The 20,187-nt window shown below is 35.7% G+C and overlaps 1 protein-coding gene and 1 non-coding gene across 2 annotated transcripts; one reads left to right on the forward strand and one right to left on the reverse strand.

Annotated features, from left to right (window-relative positions):
- The first annotated feature begins 1,235 nt into the window (after positions 1-1,235).
- LOC111901226 (transcription factor MYB3R-3) lies at positions 1,236-3,699 on the forward strand. The gene is made up of 8 exons (XR_008224926.1): positions 1,236-1,277; positions 1,372-1,523; positions 1,604-1,685; positions 1,937-1,994; positions 2,095-2,189; positions 2,273-2,376; positions 2,452-2,581; positions 2,818-3,699. It is a non-coding gene; the product is annotated as a transcription factor MYB3R-3 (transcript).
- A 14,034-nt stretch (positions 3,700-17,733) lies between these two features.
- On the reverse strand, positions 17,734-19,299 carry LOC128125854 (carbon catabolite repressor protein 4 homolog 5-like). Its single transcript, XM_052765066.1, has 7 exons — positions 19,054-19,299; positions 18,891-18,966; positions 18,692-18,773; positions 18,447-18,453; positions 18,269-18,400; positions 17,963-18,059; positions 17,734-17,849 (listed from the first exon to the last, which is right to left on the reverse strand). Exons 1-7 carry the CDS (start codon positions 19,188-19,190, stop codon positions 17,760-17,762), a joined length of 621 nt encoding a protein of 206 aa, XP_052621026.1. The 5' UTR covers positions 19,191-19,299; the 3' UTR covers positions 17,734-17,759.
- Between the last annotated feature and the right edge of the window lie 888 nt (positions 19,300-20,187).

The following is a 20,187-nucleotide window of genomic DNA, read 5'->3' on the forward strand; positions in this document are numbered from 1 at the left end:
TTAAGCTATTAAAATATATTAATAGTTCAAATACTCGTATTGATTATTGATAAGAAAGTACGTTAAACTGGATTAAAATTGTGACATCCCTATTTTTACGGCTATTTTAAAGCTTTTTATTTATGCTTATTTAAAATAAAGTTTATTTATAAATGCGGAATTTGGTCCCATCAAAGTATTTTAGAAGAAATATTTTTCATTGATTTATAAAAACTTGGGATTTCATAACTAATACAAAACATAAGCATTAACCGTGATACAAAGAAGTTGGATATGTTAGGTTGAGAAACCTGATAATTACATGTGGTTTTCAACCCACGATAATATAGTTAATATGTTTAATTATCAAACAGTTAACCCAATTACGTATCCTTGTTTTCTTTTATATTCATTTCAAAAAACCTCTCCTAAGGATCATCACCTATATGGCATTTCATCGTTAATGACTTCTCCTAAGGTTCATCTCTTATCATCGCATTGAAAGTACGACTTTGGAATTCCTCCGTAATACATGTGAGTAGATTATATCGCATGATTCTACGCTTTTAATGCTTCCTTCTTTCACTCTCTACATTCTTGGTTTCGCTCACTCATTTACCCGCTTTTTCATAATCATCTGAATCTGGGCTCCGTATTCATATGTTTTTCGTCACTCTTTCTCCCCTCCTAAATCTCCGGTAAAACCAGGGTGCGGACTTTAGTGGAGCCCGGAGGGTCTTGGGCCACTACTCAATTTCCGGCACATAGTGTAAAAAAAATTGTTTTTTCTATTAGGTGTACAGGCTTAAAGTACCATGTGTTAACACCTCTTAAAACATTCTGGGTAGCCAGTGGGTAAAACCCTAACAAAGGTCGGTTACATTTCAAATTTTTTCAATGCTGATTACTATGCAGGTCTTTCTGTATACACAAACACAACTTTCTATTATTTTTTCTTTTCCAATTTTTGTTTTTAATTTGACGGTTACAAAGCTTAACGCAGGTATCTGTCAACTTATCATTGATTCAAAACCAAATCAACCCTTAGCAGGATTTCCTTGTCGTGAATTTATTTGTTTTGCAATCGATTATCTACCTGCAATGCGGATCGATTGAATAGTTCTAATATATGTAGTAGTGGAGAAAATCAACCGATTGAGTCAAATTGTTTGCCAATTTACTATTTTTCACGTTTGATTGTTGAGAAAAATGTACGATTTCTGGTCGCATTTACATGAACCGATTTCTAACTAGCGATGGCATTGGTTTTGATTATTGTTCCTCCTGCTTGGAGTATTGCATGTCTATTTTGGGATTTGTGATTAGTTTGTTTGATTATAGTCTTCTGAGATCTTTTACCATGTTTTGAATGTGATCGTGTTGTGTGTTCAGCATACCTCAATTGGGATGATAGAATTGATGATTGGAGTGAAGAAGGCAAATCCTACATTTGAATCTCCAAAAGAGGTCGGATTCACATCGAGCTCATCAATTTCTGATAGTAGTTGTGATGCTAACACACCAAAATCTCTTAATAGCCATGGGTAAAAGCTTCTTGTATTACTCTTACAGTTTACTAAACCATACTTATGTACTCAATTGACTTTTACCTCACTTTATTCAGTTGTTTGTATCCATTTGTATCGAGCTGCAGTAGCACCAATCAAACTAAACGTTCATCAAAAGCAGGCTGGACAGATGATGAGGTTCATTGATACTTACTTAGTAGCCACGTGTCCTAAATCCTATATACACTTCAAACACACTTTAGTTTATGTAGTAGTTCAATAAAAGATTATCTTACATTACTGTAAGAGGCTGTTTGATAAACACTCTGTCTGCATTCATGTTTGATACAGCCTCTGAACGAATCATTCAGTACTAAATGGTTCAGTTTTATCTAACATCCCCTAAAGCAGAAGCATAACATTTTATTTCTATACATTTTTTGTATTAGGATAATTTGTTAACCGATGTAGTCATGAAATACAACGCTAGGAACTGGAAGAAAATTGGTGAGCTTTCTATCATACATAATTTTATTGGAATTCAACTTTTTTTTTTTGTTCAACTTTGATTTGTTTTTTTTTTTTTTTGGGTGTGTGTGTTGTGAAGCTGAACGAATACCAGGAAGGACAGATGTACAGTGCTTACATCGATGGCAAAAGGTTCTAAATCCTGAAATTGTGAAAGGACCATGGACAAAAGAGGTGAACTTTGACTATTTGTTTCATAATATAGTTATTATGAGTTACGCCATTTTATTTGTTTTATGAATTCATATTTTTTACAGGAAGATGACCATATTATAAAAATGGTTGAGGCTCATGGTTGTATGAAATGGTCAGTTATTGCAAAGGATTTACCAGGTCGAATTGGGAAACAATGCAGAGAGAGGTAAAAGTAATGTTCAACCCTTTTATTTTTTACAGTGTTAAAAGTCATAAAAATAGCAATGTACATTGGATCCAGGTGGCATAATCATTTAGATCCTGCTATAAAAAAAAGAAGCATGGAGTAAAGAAGAGGAATCAAGCTTAACATATTATCACCAGATATTTGGGAACAAATGGGCAGAAATAGCTAGATTTCTACCTGGAAGGTATATATATATATATATATATATATATATATATATATATATATATATATATATATATATATATATATATATATATATATATATATATATATATATATATATATATATATATATATATATATATATATATATATATATATATATATATATATATATATATATATATATATATATATATATATATGCTTGAATTTTGTAAAACAAAAAGATGATAAATAATCGTTGTGTATTTTTAGGACTGGCAATGCTATAAAAAACCATTGGAATTGCTCATTGAAGAAGAAGTTGGATTTAAACATTCCACACATTCTACCAATTACTGTTCATGAAACTACACACACTGATTCCATTTCCGATGGTGAAAAAAGTGGACTAGAAAATGATTCCATTGCTTGTATAACAAACTTAGCTCTAGGAATGGATGATTCCATTCCCAGCGTTGATGGTGAAGAATGTCTAGGGTTTGCCAGGTTCGCAAAAGGATGCGGGTTTAAACCACCGGTAACTTGTTTTGAACCTCGTAAAAAGCGGAAGATCCACGGAACCAACGATTTGAATCTCGGATCTTCACCAGATTCGTCGTTTCTAAGCTTATCGAGATTCGGATCAAGCAAATATGGTGAATCTCCAAGTTTTGGATGTCAAATTGGTCAGTTTTCTTGCTCGACTCCTCCTGATCTCACACTAAGCATCTCGTTTAGTGCGAGTTCTTCTGAATCGATGTTGATGAGCTCTACAACGAGTTGCAAAAACGCGAATTCATCTGCACATGATTGGAATCGAGAAATCGAGACTGGTGATTCGGAAAATGTGAAGCAAAATTCGGATTTGTTGGCTCGTAAATCTCAACCTTGGTTAGGAAGACGTCTGGATTATATATTTGATTCGGCTTGGGATCCAACGGCTATCAATTGCTGTAGTAACTCCAGTTCCAGTTGATTGTGTGCAGAAAGTAATAAAGAGTTGAACACCAATGGTGGTGTATTGCAAAGCTGAGAATAAAATGCAGCTCTTAACTCTTAAGAATCAAAGCTTCATAGGTAACTTCCGATTTTAAAATTGTTATTCAATTTATTTTTGTAGAATACAGAGGTAAATTACACTTTTGCACTTTTTTACGTCTTTGCTAAAAGTCCTCATGACCACTGCATTCATCGTCTTTGCAATGAAAATTACATTTCATATTATGTAAGGTGTTTTCTACTCCTTTAACCATATTTGACATTCTTTCTTATAATATTGACGACATTTTCTATACACCCAAATTCATTTGTAAGAAACACAATGAAACTAATACCTCTTTTATACCCTATTTAGGCCGATTTCACAGTAAAAAAAAAATACAGTTTTGCATTACCATTGCTAAATTTAATTGCAAAACAATCTAAAAGATATGAAACCATTTTTGCAGTGGGTTCCTCAGTTTTATTATGGACCCTATACAAAACCCAAATGGCACGAACTGTTTCGTTGTATGTTCCATAAACATCATATGACTCATGCAAAGTCTTATATATCGAAATGAATATGTAAATGTTAGAATGATTTCTGTATATATTTTAATAAACAATAACTAATATATTAAGACATGGTTTATTTAAATAATGAATATGTGTTTATTAAAAGGGAAAATGACTTATATGGGTAATTATGTTTCAAAATCGTTCAAAAAGTATCATTCAAGTTTGGTGTGTTCAAGAAACACCATCCAAGTAAAACATTTGTACAAAAAACACCAACGAAGTACTTCGTTGTTCAAATTTGACCTTTGGTAACCTACAATTATCGTTAAAAAATAAGTAAAGAAAAAAAAGCAATAGGAAATGACTCAAAGAGGTAACTATGTTTCAAAACCGTTCAAAAAACACCATCCAAGTTTGGTATATTCGAAAAACATAATCCAAGTAAACTTTTTGTACAAAAAACACCAACAAACTATATGTTTTGTTTAAATATTATCCACTGGTAATTGGTTCTTATAGGTTAAATGATAACATGCTTAACTATTATGTCATGGCATAATAATGATTGACAAAAAATGATATATTCCTCCTTTAAAAATCGATTTAGGGTTTCTTTATGAACGAATGACTTCTTCTTCTCATATGATTGCTTTTCTTCTTCTAAAGTGATGATCTCGAACTCAAGTCCAAAACCCTAACTCTTAACTTAAGGCAAAAAGGGCTCCTTTACCCCTGCCTTAATGGGCCTCCCTCCCCCTAAGGCCCAAATCCATAAAAAGCCCAAAAAGGCATCCAAGCCCAACTAAAAGGCATCTAAGGCCTAAGATGGCCCAAGAACCCCCAACATGGCCTTAAGCCAAAAAAAATGACCTGGTACAATCAGGTGGGCCCGATGCCTAACTTAAACAAGTCCATTCATACGCCCAACGTATGTTGAAGCCTCTGCGATCTGGATTTTATGCAAGTACGCCCAACGTACTCTTACGTACGCCCATTGTACTCAGCTAGGCTAAAAAACCGCCAATCTTCCGAAGGCCATAACTTATTCATTCTAAGTCCAATTTCGTTCTTTATATCGACGTGAAGGAAACGAGAAGCTCTAAAATACTATCAACTCTCCCTTGCCATAAAACTTTTCTAATATAAACCTAAACTTCATAAAGGCTCGAACTGATACTTACTGATATGCCCTTGGGCTCAAACACAAACCGAAGACTCGGTACCTACCCTCGGTTGGACCTTGGAATGACGAAATCTAATTTAGCATTAAGGTAACACTAAGAATTGCAATCTGAAGGCCATAACCCTCGGTATGGCTGTCTGATGCCTAAATTAGCTCCCGTAGATATAAAGAATGACAAAATCACACTTAGAATGAAGAAGTTATGGCCTTCGGAAGATTGGCAGTTCTTGACCCTAGCCGAGTACGTTGGGCGTACGCTAGGAGTACGCCGGGCGTACTGGCTCGACATCCGGATCACAGAGGCTTCAACATATGATGGGACTATGCACAAACTTGTTTAAGTTAGGCCTCGGGCCCACCTGATTATAGCAGGTCATTTTTTGGGCTTAAGGCCATGTTGGGGGTTCTTGGGCCATATTAGGCCTTAGATGCCTTTTAGTTGGGCTTGGATGCCTTTTTGGGCTTTTTATGGATTTGGGCCTTAGGGGGAGGGAGGTCCATTGAGGCAGGGGTAAAGGAGCCCTTTTTGCTTTAAGTTAAGAATTATGGTTTTGGACTTGAGTTCGAGATCATCACTTTAGAAGAAGAAGAGCAATCATAGGAGAAGAAGAAGTCATTCGTTCATGAAGAAACCCTAAATCGATTTTTAAAGGAGGAATATATCATTTATTGTTTTGTCAATCATTATAATGTCATGTCATAATAGTTAAGCCAAGTTATCATTTAACCTGTAAGAACCAGTTACCGGTCGGTAATATTTGAACAAAACATATAGTTTGTTGGTGTTTTTTGTACAAAAAGTTTACTTTGATGGTGTTTTTTGAACATACCAAACTTGGATGGTGTTTTTTGAACGATTTTGAAACATAGTTACCTTTTGAGTCATTTTCCTATTGTTTTTTTTTCTTTACTTATTTTTTACCGGTAATTGCCGGTTACCAAAGATCAAATTTGAACAACGAATGTACTTCGTTGGTGTTTTTTATACAAATGCTTTACTTGGATGGTGTTTTTTGGACACACCAAACTTGAATGATATTTTTTGAACGATTTTGAAACATACTTACCCATATAAGTCATTTTCCCTTATTAAAACGGTTTTCCTAAGATCTTTGATATAATATCCCTAAGATCCATAAAAGGATATTTGTTTCTTGGATGATGGTAACTTTGTGTAAAAGTACACGAAAGAAGTGGAAGTATACACAATGTAACATTATCTATATGGACAAGATTTTGCGTGGCAGACGTAGAACATTTTAGTAGGGATGATACTAAAAAAAATTTCCGAAAAAATCCACATTAGTAGGGGCACTCGTATTTTAAGCTGGTGCACCTAATATAAAAAACATTAAAAAAAAAATTACACTACGTACCGGAATCAGAGCAGTGGCCCGGGACCCCCCGGGCACCACTAAGGTTCGCTACTGCTACTATCATCTCAGCTTTACCTTCTAACATCTTAGGCCATCCACACCTTAGCTTTACCTTCTAACATGTTAGGCCATTCAACAGCAATATCACTTATCTTTCAAACATGACATATCAGTTTTGCAACTAAATCACACGACTATTCAATATTAATATTCTTTTTAAAATGGTCCACAAAAATAAAAAATTGTTTTATATATTTTAAAGTATATTTTTATGTCTATATATGTAATAAATGATATGGAATTATATAATAAAAAAAAGAGGGGACCTTACATTGCAAACCTTTCTATACTTGCGATATTAAGGCCCTGTTTGATATGTGTCTGACCGAGTCAGGTCAGATGTTTTTGGCTGACTCGGTCAGCTAAAGTTGTTTGGTAAGTCAATTTTGGTCATCTGACTCGGAAAGAAGGTCTGGCTCGGTAAGAAGAAAACAATTGACTGACTGAGAAAGGGAGAAGTGTTTCCAAGTTGTGCCATTCCTTACGTTCCTCTTTCACGCCTCCTTCATGAATTTGTTTTTAAAACCGATTCTTGATATCGATTCTTCGAGCACCTTCAATCGATTCTTGAAATCGATTCTTCCAACACCTTCAATCGCAGGTTCTCCTCTTCTCATCAGGTACGCATTCTCCTATTCTCATCAAGTACGCATTCTCCTTTCTTCATCCTCTTTCAGCGGCTCCTTTGTGCTCTTAATTCATGAAATCAATTTCATAAAAGTTCCGATTTTAACTGTTGAGAGGGATAAAAGTTTTGATTATTTTGTTGTTCCGATTTGTGCTCTTGATTTTTCAAAATTTGAATAGGAAAGTTCTGATTTTTGTTGTTTGTTTTTTACTATCTTTTGCTCTTGAATGTTATTTTGCTGTTGAGAGGGATAAAAGTTCTGATTTTTCAAGTGATTTTGATGTTGTTGGTTGTTTAATACCTGAACACATACATACATATCTTCTCTTGAATGTTATTTTTGGAGATTATGAATTCCACGGAACGCTTCCTGGTATTATCCTTTATTCACACTAGGACATGATCCTTCATCAACTAGGTTTATAATCTCACAGAAGATCAGATTTTGATATTGATCAGATTTTTCAAAATCAGGTTTATAATCTCACAGAAGAAAGAAGGTTCTTCATCGTCATCAAAGCTATTGAAACCAAAGTTAGCACTTAGAAAACATTAAAGAGGGAACAAGCTAGGGTCTGTGATTGTGAATACCAAAGATGAAAAGAAAGATGGTAACACAACCATCAACAATAAGATTGAGGGCACTAGTGGAAGAAGAAAAGGTATGGATGTTCCATCAAGAGGTAGGGAATTTATTGCTTATGATGATATTTTGTGACAATGATTGCCCAAATTAAAGTATAACGATCTGATAAGATGATTTGTACACCACGAAGTTATAAGTCTTGTATATTGCTCTTGATTTGAGGATCTTGGAGTAGTAGCCTAGAAGAATATGAATTTCTTGTGGATTGTCAGCAATTGTAAAAGTTTGTAACAATATTAATAATAATTTGATGGTAGATTATTAGTTGCTCTGCTGGGGTTTTAATTTTTGAGTTGTGTTGTTTTGCAATAATTTGTTTGGATTTTATATCGTATGACCATGTGTATGTTTTTTATAATTATTCGACAACTTCATCCATGCAGGGTAAAATGGTCACTTTTCACCGTTCAGAACATTCAGTTAGATGTACAATCAAACAACCTGCTTTCTTACTCAAACATAATTTATTACCCACACAGATCTCTCTGAGTCAGTACTTTCTCAATCAGCGACTATCAAACGGGTCCTAAGACCGTCCATACCGGGTCTTTCAAAAATCCCTTACAATGCCACTCAGGAAAAATTAAATGCCATTTGGACTTCATCTTTCAAATTCTGCAAGGCTTTCAAATTGATATATTGATAAGTTAATCAAATAATTATATCTAAATATTAAAAACCAATTGGTATATTACCTTTCTAATAAAATAATAATATCCAATGATGTGTAATGCAAACAATGTACAAGTGGTATTTACAACCCAATTGCAAGCCTACCACGGATGTGGTTGTTGCTCTAAGGTCATCCGCATCCGTACAATACCAATTAGTCTTTCAAACATGTCACATCATCTTTTACAACTACATCTATATCATTACAATATTATTTATCTTTTAAAATGGTCCACACTGTCAAATCACCCACCACTTTATATTTTTTTTAAGATATCATAATATTAAAAATTAATAATAATGAATAATAAATTAACATGAGAATAACTATCTATAATTCAAATAAAAGTTGCTAACATTATAAAACATGAAAATCAAAATATTACATATTGATCATACAATATTTTCAAATTGGTTTTATTATTTAAAACTGTCAAAATTATAAAACAGGTGATCCAATAAATTACAGTATTGATCATACGTATATCTTTAAATTGGTTTTAATATTTAATTAATGCATTTTGATTAAAAAAGCAATATAAGTCAAGTTGCAAGCCTTGCAGATGGTGAAAGATCCAATCATATGTGGCATTTCAAAGTGATGAAGTTGTTGGAACAAGTGATAACAAAAATAAACTCACGATTTTTGATAATCTTATTCAAGAATAATGAGGCCTTTTATAGGCATTACAAGCTGAAAATAAACAACAGAAAACAACTGGAAATACTAAAAAAAACAAACGGAATTGCGATGTTCCCTAATTTTGCGTTCAACACAAAGAAGAAGGGTGAGACTAAGTAATCCTGGTTACTAAGTCTTCGACTCTTGGCATGGGCCTTATTTCTAGCAGACTCAACTAAACTTGGGCTAACCCAAACACAAGGATTGACCCAATAAATTCCTTCCCTTAAACCAACAAGCTTTTAAGCTTCTTGTTTAACATTCCTCACTCCGATTTCTTCTCTTATAAACTCAAAGGCAGCCAATGATAGAGGCTTAGTCATCATGTCTGCTAGTTGCTCCTTTGTTCCACAAAACTTCAGTCGAATTACTTCACTATTCACCAGTTCTCTAATATAGTGAAAACGAACATCTATATGTTTTGTTCTTCGATGCATTACCGGATTTTTTGACAACTTTATGGCTAAACAATTGTCACACATTATCTTCACTGTTCCAGCCTTTTCTTCAAGTTCCTCCAAGAGTCCTTTCATCCATACACAATGACAAGCACAATTTGTAGCTGCAACGTATTCCGCTTCTGTAGATGACAATGTGACCACTTCTTATTTCCGAAAGCTCCAGCATATTGCGCCTCCACCGAACAACCACACATATCCAGAAGTACTTTTCCGGTCCTATAGATCACGTGCGTAGTTGCTATCAATGAACACCTTTAACTTCTGTTTTTAATCCTTCTGATAGTGTAGGCCATAGCTTATAGTTCCTTTTATATACCTTAAGACTCGTTTTGCCACAGCCATGTGTTCTTCCTTGGGTTGTGCCATAAACCTTGCTAACAAACTAACCACATACATTAGATCTGGGCGTGTCACTGTCAGATACATAAGACTTCCTATGAGGCTCATGTACTTAGTGCTATCCACATCCTTCCCTGCTGTGAGCTTCATAAGTTTAGTGCGTGGAACAATTGGATTCTTCACACCATTTGCTTCCCACATTTTAAAACGCTTTAATACTTCTTGTGCATATTGTGATTGACATAGTGTAATTCCTTCTGAGTTTTGATTTACCTTTACTCCAAGGAAAAACTTCATTTGCCCCAGATCTGTCATTTCAAATTCATTTTGCATGGACCTTTTAAACGATTCACATAATGCAAAATCATTACCAATAGATCAAATCGTCAACGTACAAGATAACAATGATGATTTTCTCCTGCATTTTCTATATAAATAGAGTATGATCATAGCTACTTTTCTTGAACCCTTCTCGTATGAAGTAACCTTCAATTCGATTGAACCAGGCTCGGGGAGCTTGCTTCAACCCATGCAATGCACGTTTCAGCCTGTACACCTTGGTTTCTTCTCCTTTCTTTACAAACCCCTTTGGTTGAGTGACGTGTACGACCTACTTGAGCTCAACATTTAAGAAGGCGCTTTTAACATCTAATTGGTAAACAGTCCACTTCCTTTGTGCTGCCACTGCTATGAGAGTTCTGATTGTGTCCCAACGAGCCACTAGAGCAAACACTTCGTTGTAGTCTATTCCTTCACGTTGTGCATATCCCTTTACTACTAATCTCGCCATATACTTGTCAAGCTTGCCCAGTTCATTTATTTTTGTCTTGTATACCCACTTTACTCCTATGGGTTTGGTTCCAGTAGGGGGTCTACCAATTCTCATGTGTGATTTCTTTCTATGGCTGTTATCTCGACATTCATGGCTTGCACCCACTTATCTTCTTTAGAGGCCTCTTCATACGTTGTTGGATCATCCATGGCACTATACATAGCGAATCCAGCTTCATCTTCATTAAACATGTCTTCACTCATGTAACATCCCAAAAATACAGACCAAAATTTTCATTTTTAAATACGTCATTATAAAACCAACGGTGTAATAAAACATCTGTAATATCATGTCATGTCAAAACCAAAGTAGAAATAATCAAACATGTTATCATAAAACAATATCAGAGTGTAATCCCAAAGATCTCATGTGCGGAAAACCATAGTGTGATGCGCTACGATCAAGCCGACTCATTTCCCTTCAACACGAAGTACCTGAAACCAAAACTGAAAACCGTAAGCATGAAGCTTAGTGAGTTCCCCCATCATACCACATACCATACAAGCACATACATATATACTGTCGGGCAATTCTGGGGTACCCAACCTACCCGGTACGGCCGTTTTGGGGTGCCGACCTACCCGTACGGCCATTCTGGGGTGCCGACCTACCCATGCGACCATTCAGGATTGCCGTCCTACCCGTGTCAAGCCATTCTGGGGCGCTGACCTACCCATGTCAAGCCATTATGGGGTGCTGACCTACCCGTCGGTCCTAACAACCGACCCTCGGGGACTATTCCACCCCTACTGCTACTATCACATAACATAAACATACTATCAGACATATTTGGGGTGTCCGAACTACCCTTCGGTCCTAACAACCAAACTTGGGGACTATTCCCCTCCTACTACCACTATCACATATAACATATCATGCCAACATATAAACATATCATCATATACTGTCAGACATATCTGGGGTGTCTGGCCTACCCTTCGGTCCTAACAACCGAACTCTACTACTATCACATATAACATATCATGCCAGCATATAACATATCAGGTAGTAGCAAACCTGTATGATATCACAAAGACAATCATCTAACATACAAATCCTATTGGTGGGTCAGCATTGTGGTCGTAGACCCACCGCTACTGGAAGGTAACTCACCTCACACTGTTGAAGTCCCGAAGACACAATCCTACACTTGCTGAAGTCCCGCAGACTCGACCCCAGCTGCAGGCTGACAGATTCCCAAACTGTCAACACCAAAATAACACCCAATTAATAATTGGGTCCCAATACATAACCATATGTACATTCTTTGGGTAATTACTACATTACCCCTAGATTGGCTTATTCAAGCCCAAGGCCCAATCCGTAGGCCCAAATTCAATTAGGAATCAAAGCCCAACGCATGGCCCAATTTTCCAAATTGGGCCTAGGCCTATACATGGTCTCATTCTAAGGCCCAATATCATATAATCATTAAGGCCCAAACTATGGCCCATCTATGGCCCAATTTTCCAAATTAGGCCCAAGCCCCTTACATGGGCCTTACCCTAGGCCCATTAAATTACTCTAGACCATTTGTTTGATCATGCATAACCTATTTAATAACCCAATCATCAAGGACCAATAGAAAGGCCCAACAATAAACCCAAGTGAAATTAGGTTTCACATAAAATGATGATTAGGGTTAAGTTTCCTACTTAACCCATTAAGGACTTAATCCATTAAGTCCAATATTGCTTAGATTAATTTCCGCCAATGATTATTATTTAATATTCCAAGTTATTAATAAGTCCCGTGTGTCTCGATTAATTCCCCAAAATTAGGGTTTTGATGCCTTTAGGGTTTTCCAAACCCTAATTAGGGTTTCCAACCTAAATACTAGCCCATTTATTAATTTGTTGGCCTTTTAGATCAATTAGGGCTTTATTGGGCCTATTAAGCCCACTAAAATATTATTAAGCCCATTAGGGTTTTATTGGGTCCATTAAAGTCCATTAAGCTTCATTAGGCCCATTTGAGCTTCTTTGGGCCTATTAGGGTTTCAAGCACCCCAAACGAATCAACACCATGAGGCAAAGCACACCGCCACCCGACACGGCAGTCGGTTGTGGCAGGAGGCGGCAGCCACCACCCTAAGGTGGTGGAATTTCTTTTCATTATTCCATTTTACAATTTACAAAGAAAAATACTAAAAAAATAAACGCACACACACTACACTAAGCAAAGTAAACACACACACAACCACCTAATGGTGGCCGGTGGTGGTGTTGGCCTTCCTCGATTTTCCGATCAAACACAACCCTACACAACACACACATACATGCTTCTGATTGTGAGATGTACCCCAACCACCCACCTAGTGGCTCACGGTGGCGACAACAACAATTTTGGGACAGCAGCCACCACCTCACGGTGGTGGCGGTGATTCCTTTTTGGTTCTCAATCAAGCATCAACACACCCCTACACGACTTTGCTCGGAATCTGGACGCCAACGAGGCTGAGACTCAACGCCGGCGAAGAGACGTCGTGCATAACAGGAAGGCAGTGACAACATCTCCGACCTCCGGCTGGTACAGCTGCCTTTGACCGTTCTCGGTGGTTTTCCTTGGTTAAACACGTCATCTGATAGCAGCGATGGGGGAGCAAATAGTGGCCTAGAAGTGGCGTTTAAGAGAGCTACGGAGGATGGTAACAGTCGAACGGAGAGGCGGATGCTGGTGGTCCTCGTCGTCTTCGCTGATTGAGAACGACATGGCGGCTCACGACTTCAACGACAGCAGATTGACGCCAGAAGTGGAAGAGAAGGTGGCGGAGGAAAGATGGCGTCGGTTGGGGAAACGGCATGCTTGCTGGAGTCATATGATCGGAGCCACAAGGCAGGGTGGCGGCTGAAAGTGAAGAAGAAGAGGGTGACGGCTGGAATAGTCAAAATAGGGTTAGGGTTTCATAGCGCATGCATATATATCCGACACACACAAACATATTGCTATATTGGCAGGATAGGTGCCTCCCATCCAATTTCCTTTCAATATCACTCCATAATTTACACTTTAAACCCCACTTCTGAAATTCTTTACATTTTAAGTTTAGAATTTACTTTTAGCCCCTTACTCCATAAAATCTTTTCACCTTAATCCAATACTTACCTTTCAACCCCTGACTTCAAAATCCTTTATAAATTAATCCGAAAAATGGTATTTTTAGCCCATTAAACTTTCAATTATGACTTTTAAACCCCCGTAACTAACTTCTTGCTACACTATTCCGCTTTTAGGGCTATTATGTATTTATTACTTTATTTATTTATTAAATAAATAAACGACGTATTACAACTCATGTAGTAATCATTTGTCCATGCAGGTGGCCTTCTATTACGAACAGGTGACCTAATTTGAGGAATCGGTGTATTGTGAACACGTGAATTTTCGGAATCATGTGAGACAGGACTGTTTGAGACTATACTTGTTTCTTTAGGTTGAGACATGCTTTGAATTTGTGGGTTTGTTCCTCCAGAGTTTGGTGTTGGAAGTGATTGTGACGGAGTCTGAAGACCTTCATCTTCCTGTTGACTTTCTTGAACTTCATCATCTTCTATAATTAGTTCTTGTTGTACTTGATTTTCTTTAGACCAATTCCACGATGCATCTTCATCAAATATGGCATCTCTGCTGATCACAATTTTTTTGTTTGTTGGGTCATACAATCTGTAAGCTTTTGATTCTTGACTGACACCCAAAAATACACACTTGTGGCTTCTTGCATCCAACTTCTTTCGTAGTTGAGCAGGCACATGGACATGTCCTATACAACCAAATATCTTGAAGTGTTCAACACTTGGCTTTGATCCTGTCCAGAGTTCTTCAGGTACCTTCTCATCTAGACTCCTGCTCACGCACCTGTTTATCACATGACATGCCCATCTAGTGGCTTCTGGCCAGAAAAACTTAGGCATATATTTCTCAGTTAGTAAACATCGAACCATGTTTTCTAAGGTTCGGTTTCGTTGCTCTGCAACCCCATTTTGCTGTGGGGTGTAGGCAGTTGTAAGCTGTCTTTTAATTCCTTGAGTTTCACAATACTTATTAAAAGGATTTGAGGTGAACTCCCCTCCCCTGTCACTTCTCAAACATTTAATCTTTATGCCAGTTTCCAATTCAACATATTTTTTAAAGCTTTTAAATATTTCAAAGCTTTCATCTTTCTGTGACAGAAAATAAACCCAAGTTTTTCTAGTGTAGTCATCTATGAATACGAGTATGTACCTCTTTCCACTGGCAAAAGCTGGAGTGATGGGACCGCACAGATCTGTGTGTATCAATTCCAGTTTCTCTGTTGCACGCCAGTAACTCTTCTTGGGTCACTACTAGAAAAAAGGCCTTTTACGACGCTCATTGCGCGTCGTAAAACGCTCAGACGACGCGCAAATGCGCGTCAAGGAAGGCCCTGTCATAAAGAGAGACGACGCGCTTTTGTGCGTCGTCTATAGACGACGCGCATTTACGACGCGCGGTTACGACACGCAATGCGTATCAAGGAAGGCCCTGTTATAAAGGAAGACGACACGCATTCGTGTGTCGTAACCTTACGACGCGCGTGTTAATGACACGCAATGCGTATCAAGAAAACCCCTGTCAAGAAAGGCCATGTCATAAATGAATATGACACACATTTTTGCGTATCATAATTTTAAATGTTTAAAAAAATATATTATTTATATATTTACTTATTTTCAAATTAAATTTGTATTTAATGTTTCATAATAGCAAATAAAATACCATATACAAAAAATAGAATCCATTGCAAAAATCTAATGTCATACAATTCTATTTCTTACAATATATAAATTTGCATCTAATCTACTATGTACATCAAATTCCAACTAAGTAAAGTTGCATCTTTCCTTTCATAATTCTTTAAGACTAATGCTCCAAACAGTTGATTATATGGATAAGCAGTTGTACATTGGCCCATCTCACTCAATAATGACTTAGCCAAATTCAACTCCAAGTCTTTATTGCATTTTGCTGATAATGCTGTAAGATTTAAATCAAGTGGCTTCATTTTGCTGATTTTGTTCTTCAAGTATCTGTCATCAGTTAGAAATTTAGAATACAATTTCATATGTAAAGACTTCTAGTCTGATGTACATTTAAGTTTTTATATTTGTAATATGGATTGTTATGAAAGTAATTTATTCCATCAAATAAGTAAGATAAACATACTTGACATAAAAGTCAATGATGGTGTCATTGACAAATGTGTCTGGTAGCAGCAAATCAACGTCTCTCTTACTAATGGAAACAGCATCAACATCCTCTTTTGGATATATAACTTCTTCAAAAGGCTGGTCAAAGCTGCAAGCATCCAATGAAATATAAAATCCAAGAATCGGATAAGGGCAAAACAGTCATATTTATTAATTTAACAAAAGGGTTGTTAAAGTTAACACAAGGATCAAAATTGATATGAAACTTTGCCAAAAGAAATCTTTTTGCACTTACTTGGGAAAATACTTTGTAAAAGGCTTCAGCTTCATCATAAGGTTGTTGTAGGAGATCATACACCAGTCTCTGAATAACCACCCTTTTCAAGGATGCATCAGCAGGTGGAAACCAATCCGTATTTAGCTGAGTCACATATTCACAAACAACAGCTCACTTATATTATTAATTTTTACATAAATGGTCCATGTCCTTACAAAGTGGACACTTTTTGTGATTTTAAATGGATTAAAATTAATCGGGGCTTGCTCCAAGAAAAGTTCTACATAATGGAGCAAGAATAAACCATAGTCGAGTGAATTCGGCTGCTGTTGTAACTGCAAAAGCAACACAAAATTTAGATTTTAGAATTTAATACAAATTCACAATTTTGCCCTCGTATATTTTTCCTTTCCATTTCTCAAATAATTTTGAAACATTATTTATCCAGATAATACCTCAAGTGAAATAAAGCGTAGATTATCGAATCTTGATGATATATCTTTAGATGCCTCCTGCTGCCTCCCTTTCCACTCTTCTTTCAGATAGCTAGAATGGCATATTTAAAGGTTTATAATTTAAAAATAAAATAAAATGTTTATATAATAAAAAAAATGTTACCTTTGCATAAGACCTTTCAAACCAGTATGACTACCTCTGATAGGATCCATATGCAGAACACATGGCACTTTAATCAACTCAGTTACATCTTCTTCATCTATAAACCAGATTATAATATTAGAAAAAAGGGATAACCATGCCTCATAAAATACTTGAAGATGTCAAAGAGAAATGACAGATATACCCTTGTATTTCGCAACTTCCCCAAGATGACACATCACAATAAGACTCCAATGATAGCTGTCAAACAACAGAAATAATTGTCAACTGTTCAAATGAAATGTATAGAAAGCAAACTGTTTTCCAACTTACTTGTAAATTACAGGAATAAAGACAAAGTCTTTCTCAAAAAGATTAACTTTTCGTGTCCACTTTCTTACGCGTTGAAAAGCTGTTTTCCTTTCAAGGGCATCTAGAGGTTCTTTTTCTGGGTCAGCTGGCTTCCGGAAGAAAAAAACTATTGAAAAAATGAAACCTCTGTCTCTCTTCAGGCCTGATTTTGTTCTTCAAGTATCTATCATCAGTTAGAAAGTTAGAATAAAATTTCATATGTAATGACTTCTAGTCTGATGTACATTTAAGTTTTTATATTTGTAAAATGGATTGTTATGAAAGTAATTCATTCCATCAAATAAGTAAGGTAAACATACTTGACATAAAAGTCAATGATAGTGTCATTGACAAACCTTTTTTTGCATTTTTAGACATACTTGACATCAAATAAGTAAGGTAAAAATATGCACTCAACTTTTAGGATAAACTATATGTAATTAGATTTACCATATGTAATCAACTGTCCCCATAAATCTGGAGTGAAAAGATGTTGCTAAGGGTTCTCCATATTCATCTCTTGTCAAACGTGTCGCCTGAAAAAAAATCATAACCAACTCATATAGAAACTGTAAATTACATAATTACACTGAAGCACAAACAAAATTTAAAAAGATAAAAAGGAAATTAGAGAAAATAATAAACTTACAGGAACTCCATGATATGCACTTGTGAGTTTTAGTTTGTGTTTAAGGTAAGTTGAGTGTTTTGTTCCTGTTGCTAACCTTATTTCTTCTTTATTCCACCTTTTAAAAAAGGACTCATGTAAATGGGACAAATACTACAAAATGCAATTTCTTATATATGTGCAAAAGACGTAAATGTCCTTGTTCTCATTATCAAAAATAGCTGGACAGTGAAGAAGCTTTCTAAGGCAATTTTCGATGAGGGGGAGGGGAGGGCATTTACGTCTTTTGCACAGATAAGAGGTGAAAAAATAATTGGATTAACAGACCTAGAAGAATAATAATTACTATGACACTGAAATGTTGGGTAATGTAATGGACAATTCTGCCCACATATTTTTTTGCGTTCATGGTGTTGGATGTTTAACTGAGAAGAAAAATTAAATAAATCAATAAACATAAAATATTAAACATTGATATTCATCATAGATTCATAGTAAATAAAACTCTTCATCTAAAAAAAAAAAAAAAAAAAAAAAAAAAAACCTTTGATGAAGCTATGAACTGATACATTGCACTCTGAAAAAAAATATGAATAGATGAGGACACACAAATGTTTAAGTGAAATAAAATATATATTGGTTAAATTCTTTATAATATATATTTAAATACAATGTATAGGTTTAACTCTACTTTATACATACTATTAAAAAAACAATATAATCATATTTAATTTAATACCTAAGGCATACTATTAAAATCTCCACCAAATATAATTGGTATATTGCCCCATGTCTCCAAAAGTCTATGAGCCTTTGCAAGAAATAATCGTACCTTATTGGTCAAAAAAAAAAGTCAAATGTGTCAAAATTTGCTCAAACTGTATGATTATGTTAAACAATACACTTTTTTAATCATTTTTATAATAATAATAATAATTTTGTTAAGTACCTGACCGAGCTTAATATCCCCACGACTTGGGTTAAAAAGCACATGTATATTTCCAACCAATATGCTTCGATGTGTCCTATAAATATGCAAAATAATTAAATTATGCAAAAAAAACATTTAGGCTTAAAGAACAAAAACTAGTAAGTAGTAACTGATAACTTACTTTAGATTTTCAGTGTCATCAACATGTGTTTGACACCCATTCATCTGTGTGTTTTTAGAGGGTAGAAGAAATAAGATTAGAACAAATATGAAACACTCAAGACTCAATAGGAGGGTATTTATGTCTTTTCTACACATATAAAGATCAAGTGTGAGTCTCTATCAGTCTATCCACCTTTGTGGGTGGGAGTGAGACAAAAAATGCAAAAATAACGTGACATATTTGTAAAAAGTTTGTCTGTTAAATAGCATCTTTCAAAGGGACTCGGTCATGAGGTCTGCCAAAAGAAGAGGATAAAATAGTAAATATAAATGTAAAACAATATGTGGGCCCTTTTGAAAACAGACACACACTTTTTGGGCCCTGAAATACAAATCATGAGAATATAGTATTTTATTATGAACATGTAATGGACTTGATAACTAATAAAAGATGAAAGAGATCACATGTTGCAAAATTGCAGTTGATGAAATTACTTGTAGTTAACAGGTTGCGCCCAAACTTCAAGCCTGTCAGCTTCATGCTGGCATAACATTAAAAGTAGCTGCTTCCTCTTATCTCTACAAGCTGCATAGTTCTCCATTGGTCCCCAAACAGGGTGACAGTGATCCTTCTGAGATTGTTCATTGTTAATAAAAAATCATAAAACACAACATGATAAATAGCAATATCGGTGTCTTACCATGTCAAGAAAAGATCCCCCATATTTCCCACCCAGTGCTTTTGGATCGTTTTGGAGATAGTGAACAAATGAATTAACAGATTGAGCCTCGATGTGTGCAAAATTTCCATGATCATGTTCAAACCATTCAGGTTCGTAAGCAAACCAGCCTAATGCAGCCCTGCAGTTGGTTTCAGTTTTCCACTTCAGAATTTAAATTAAAATAAAAAATGTTATATTATGAAGAAAGACGAGTTGAATGTAATACCGATAAATCCCATCTTCCAGCAGCTGAATTCCCAATCTAACATTTTGTAGGCTCCCTTCATACTGGCATGTGCAGAATTTAAGTCCAAGTAGCATGACTGTGAAAAACATACCGGCAGCAGCTGGATGGTGTGAAAATTTCCATGGAAGTTTGGTGGTCCCCTGTAACATCCTGCCAAGAAGCAAGAGTTGTACCAGAATATCAT

The sequence above is a fragment of the Lactuca sativa genome, chromosome 6 (genome assembly GCF_002870075.4).
Source record: "Lactuca sativa cultivar Salinas chromosome 6, Lsat_Salinas_v11, whole genome shotgun sequence".
In the NCBI taxonomy this organism is placed as follows: Eukaryota; Viridiplantae; Streptophyta; class Magnoliopsida; order Asterales; family Asteraceae; genus Lactuca; species Lactuca sativa.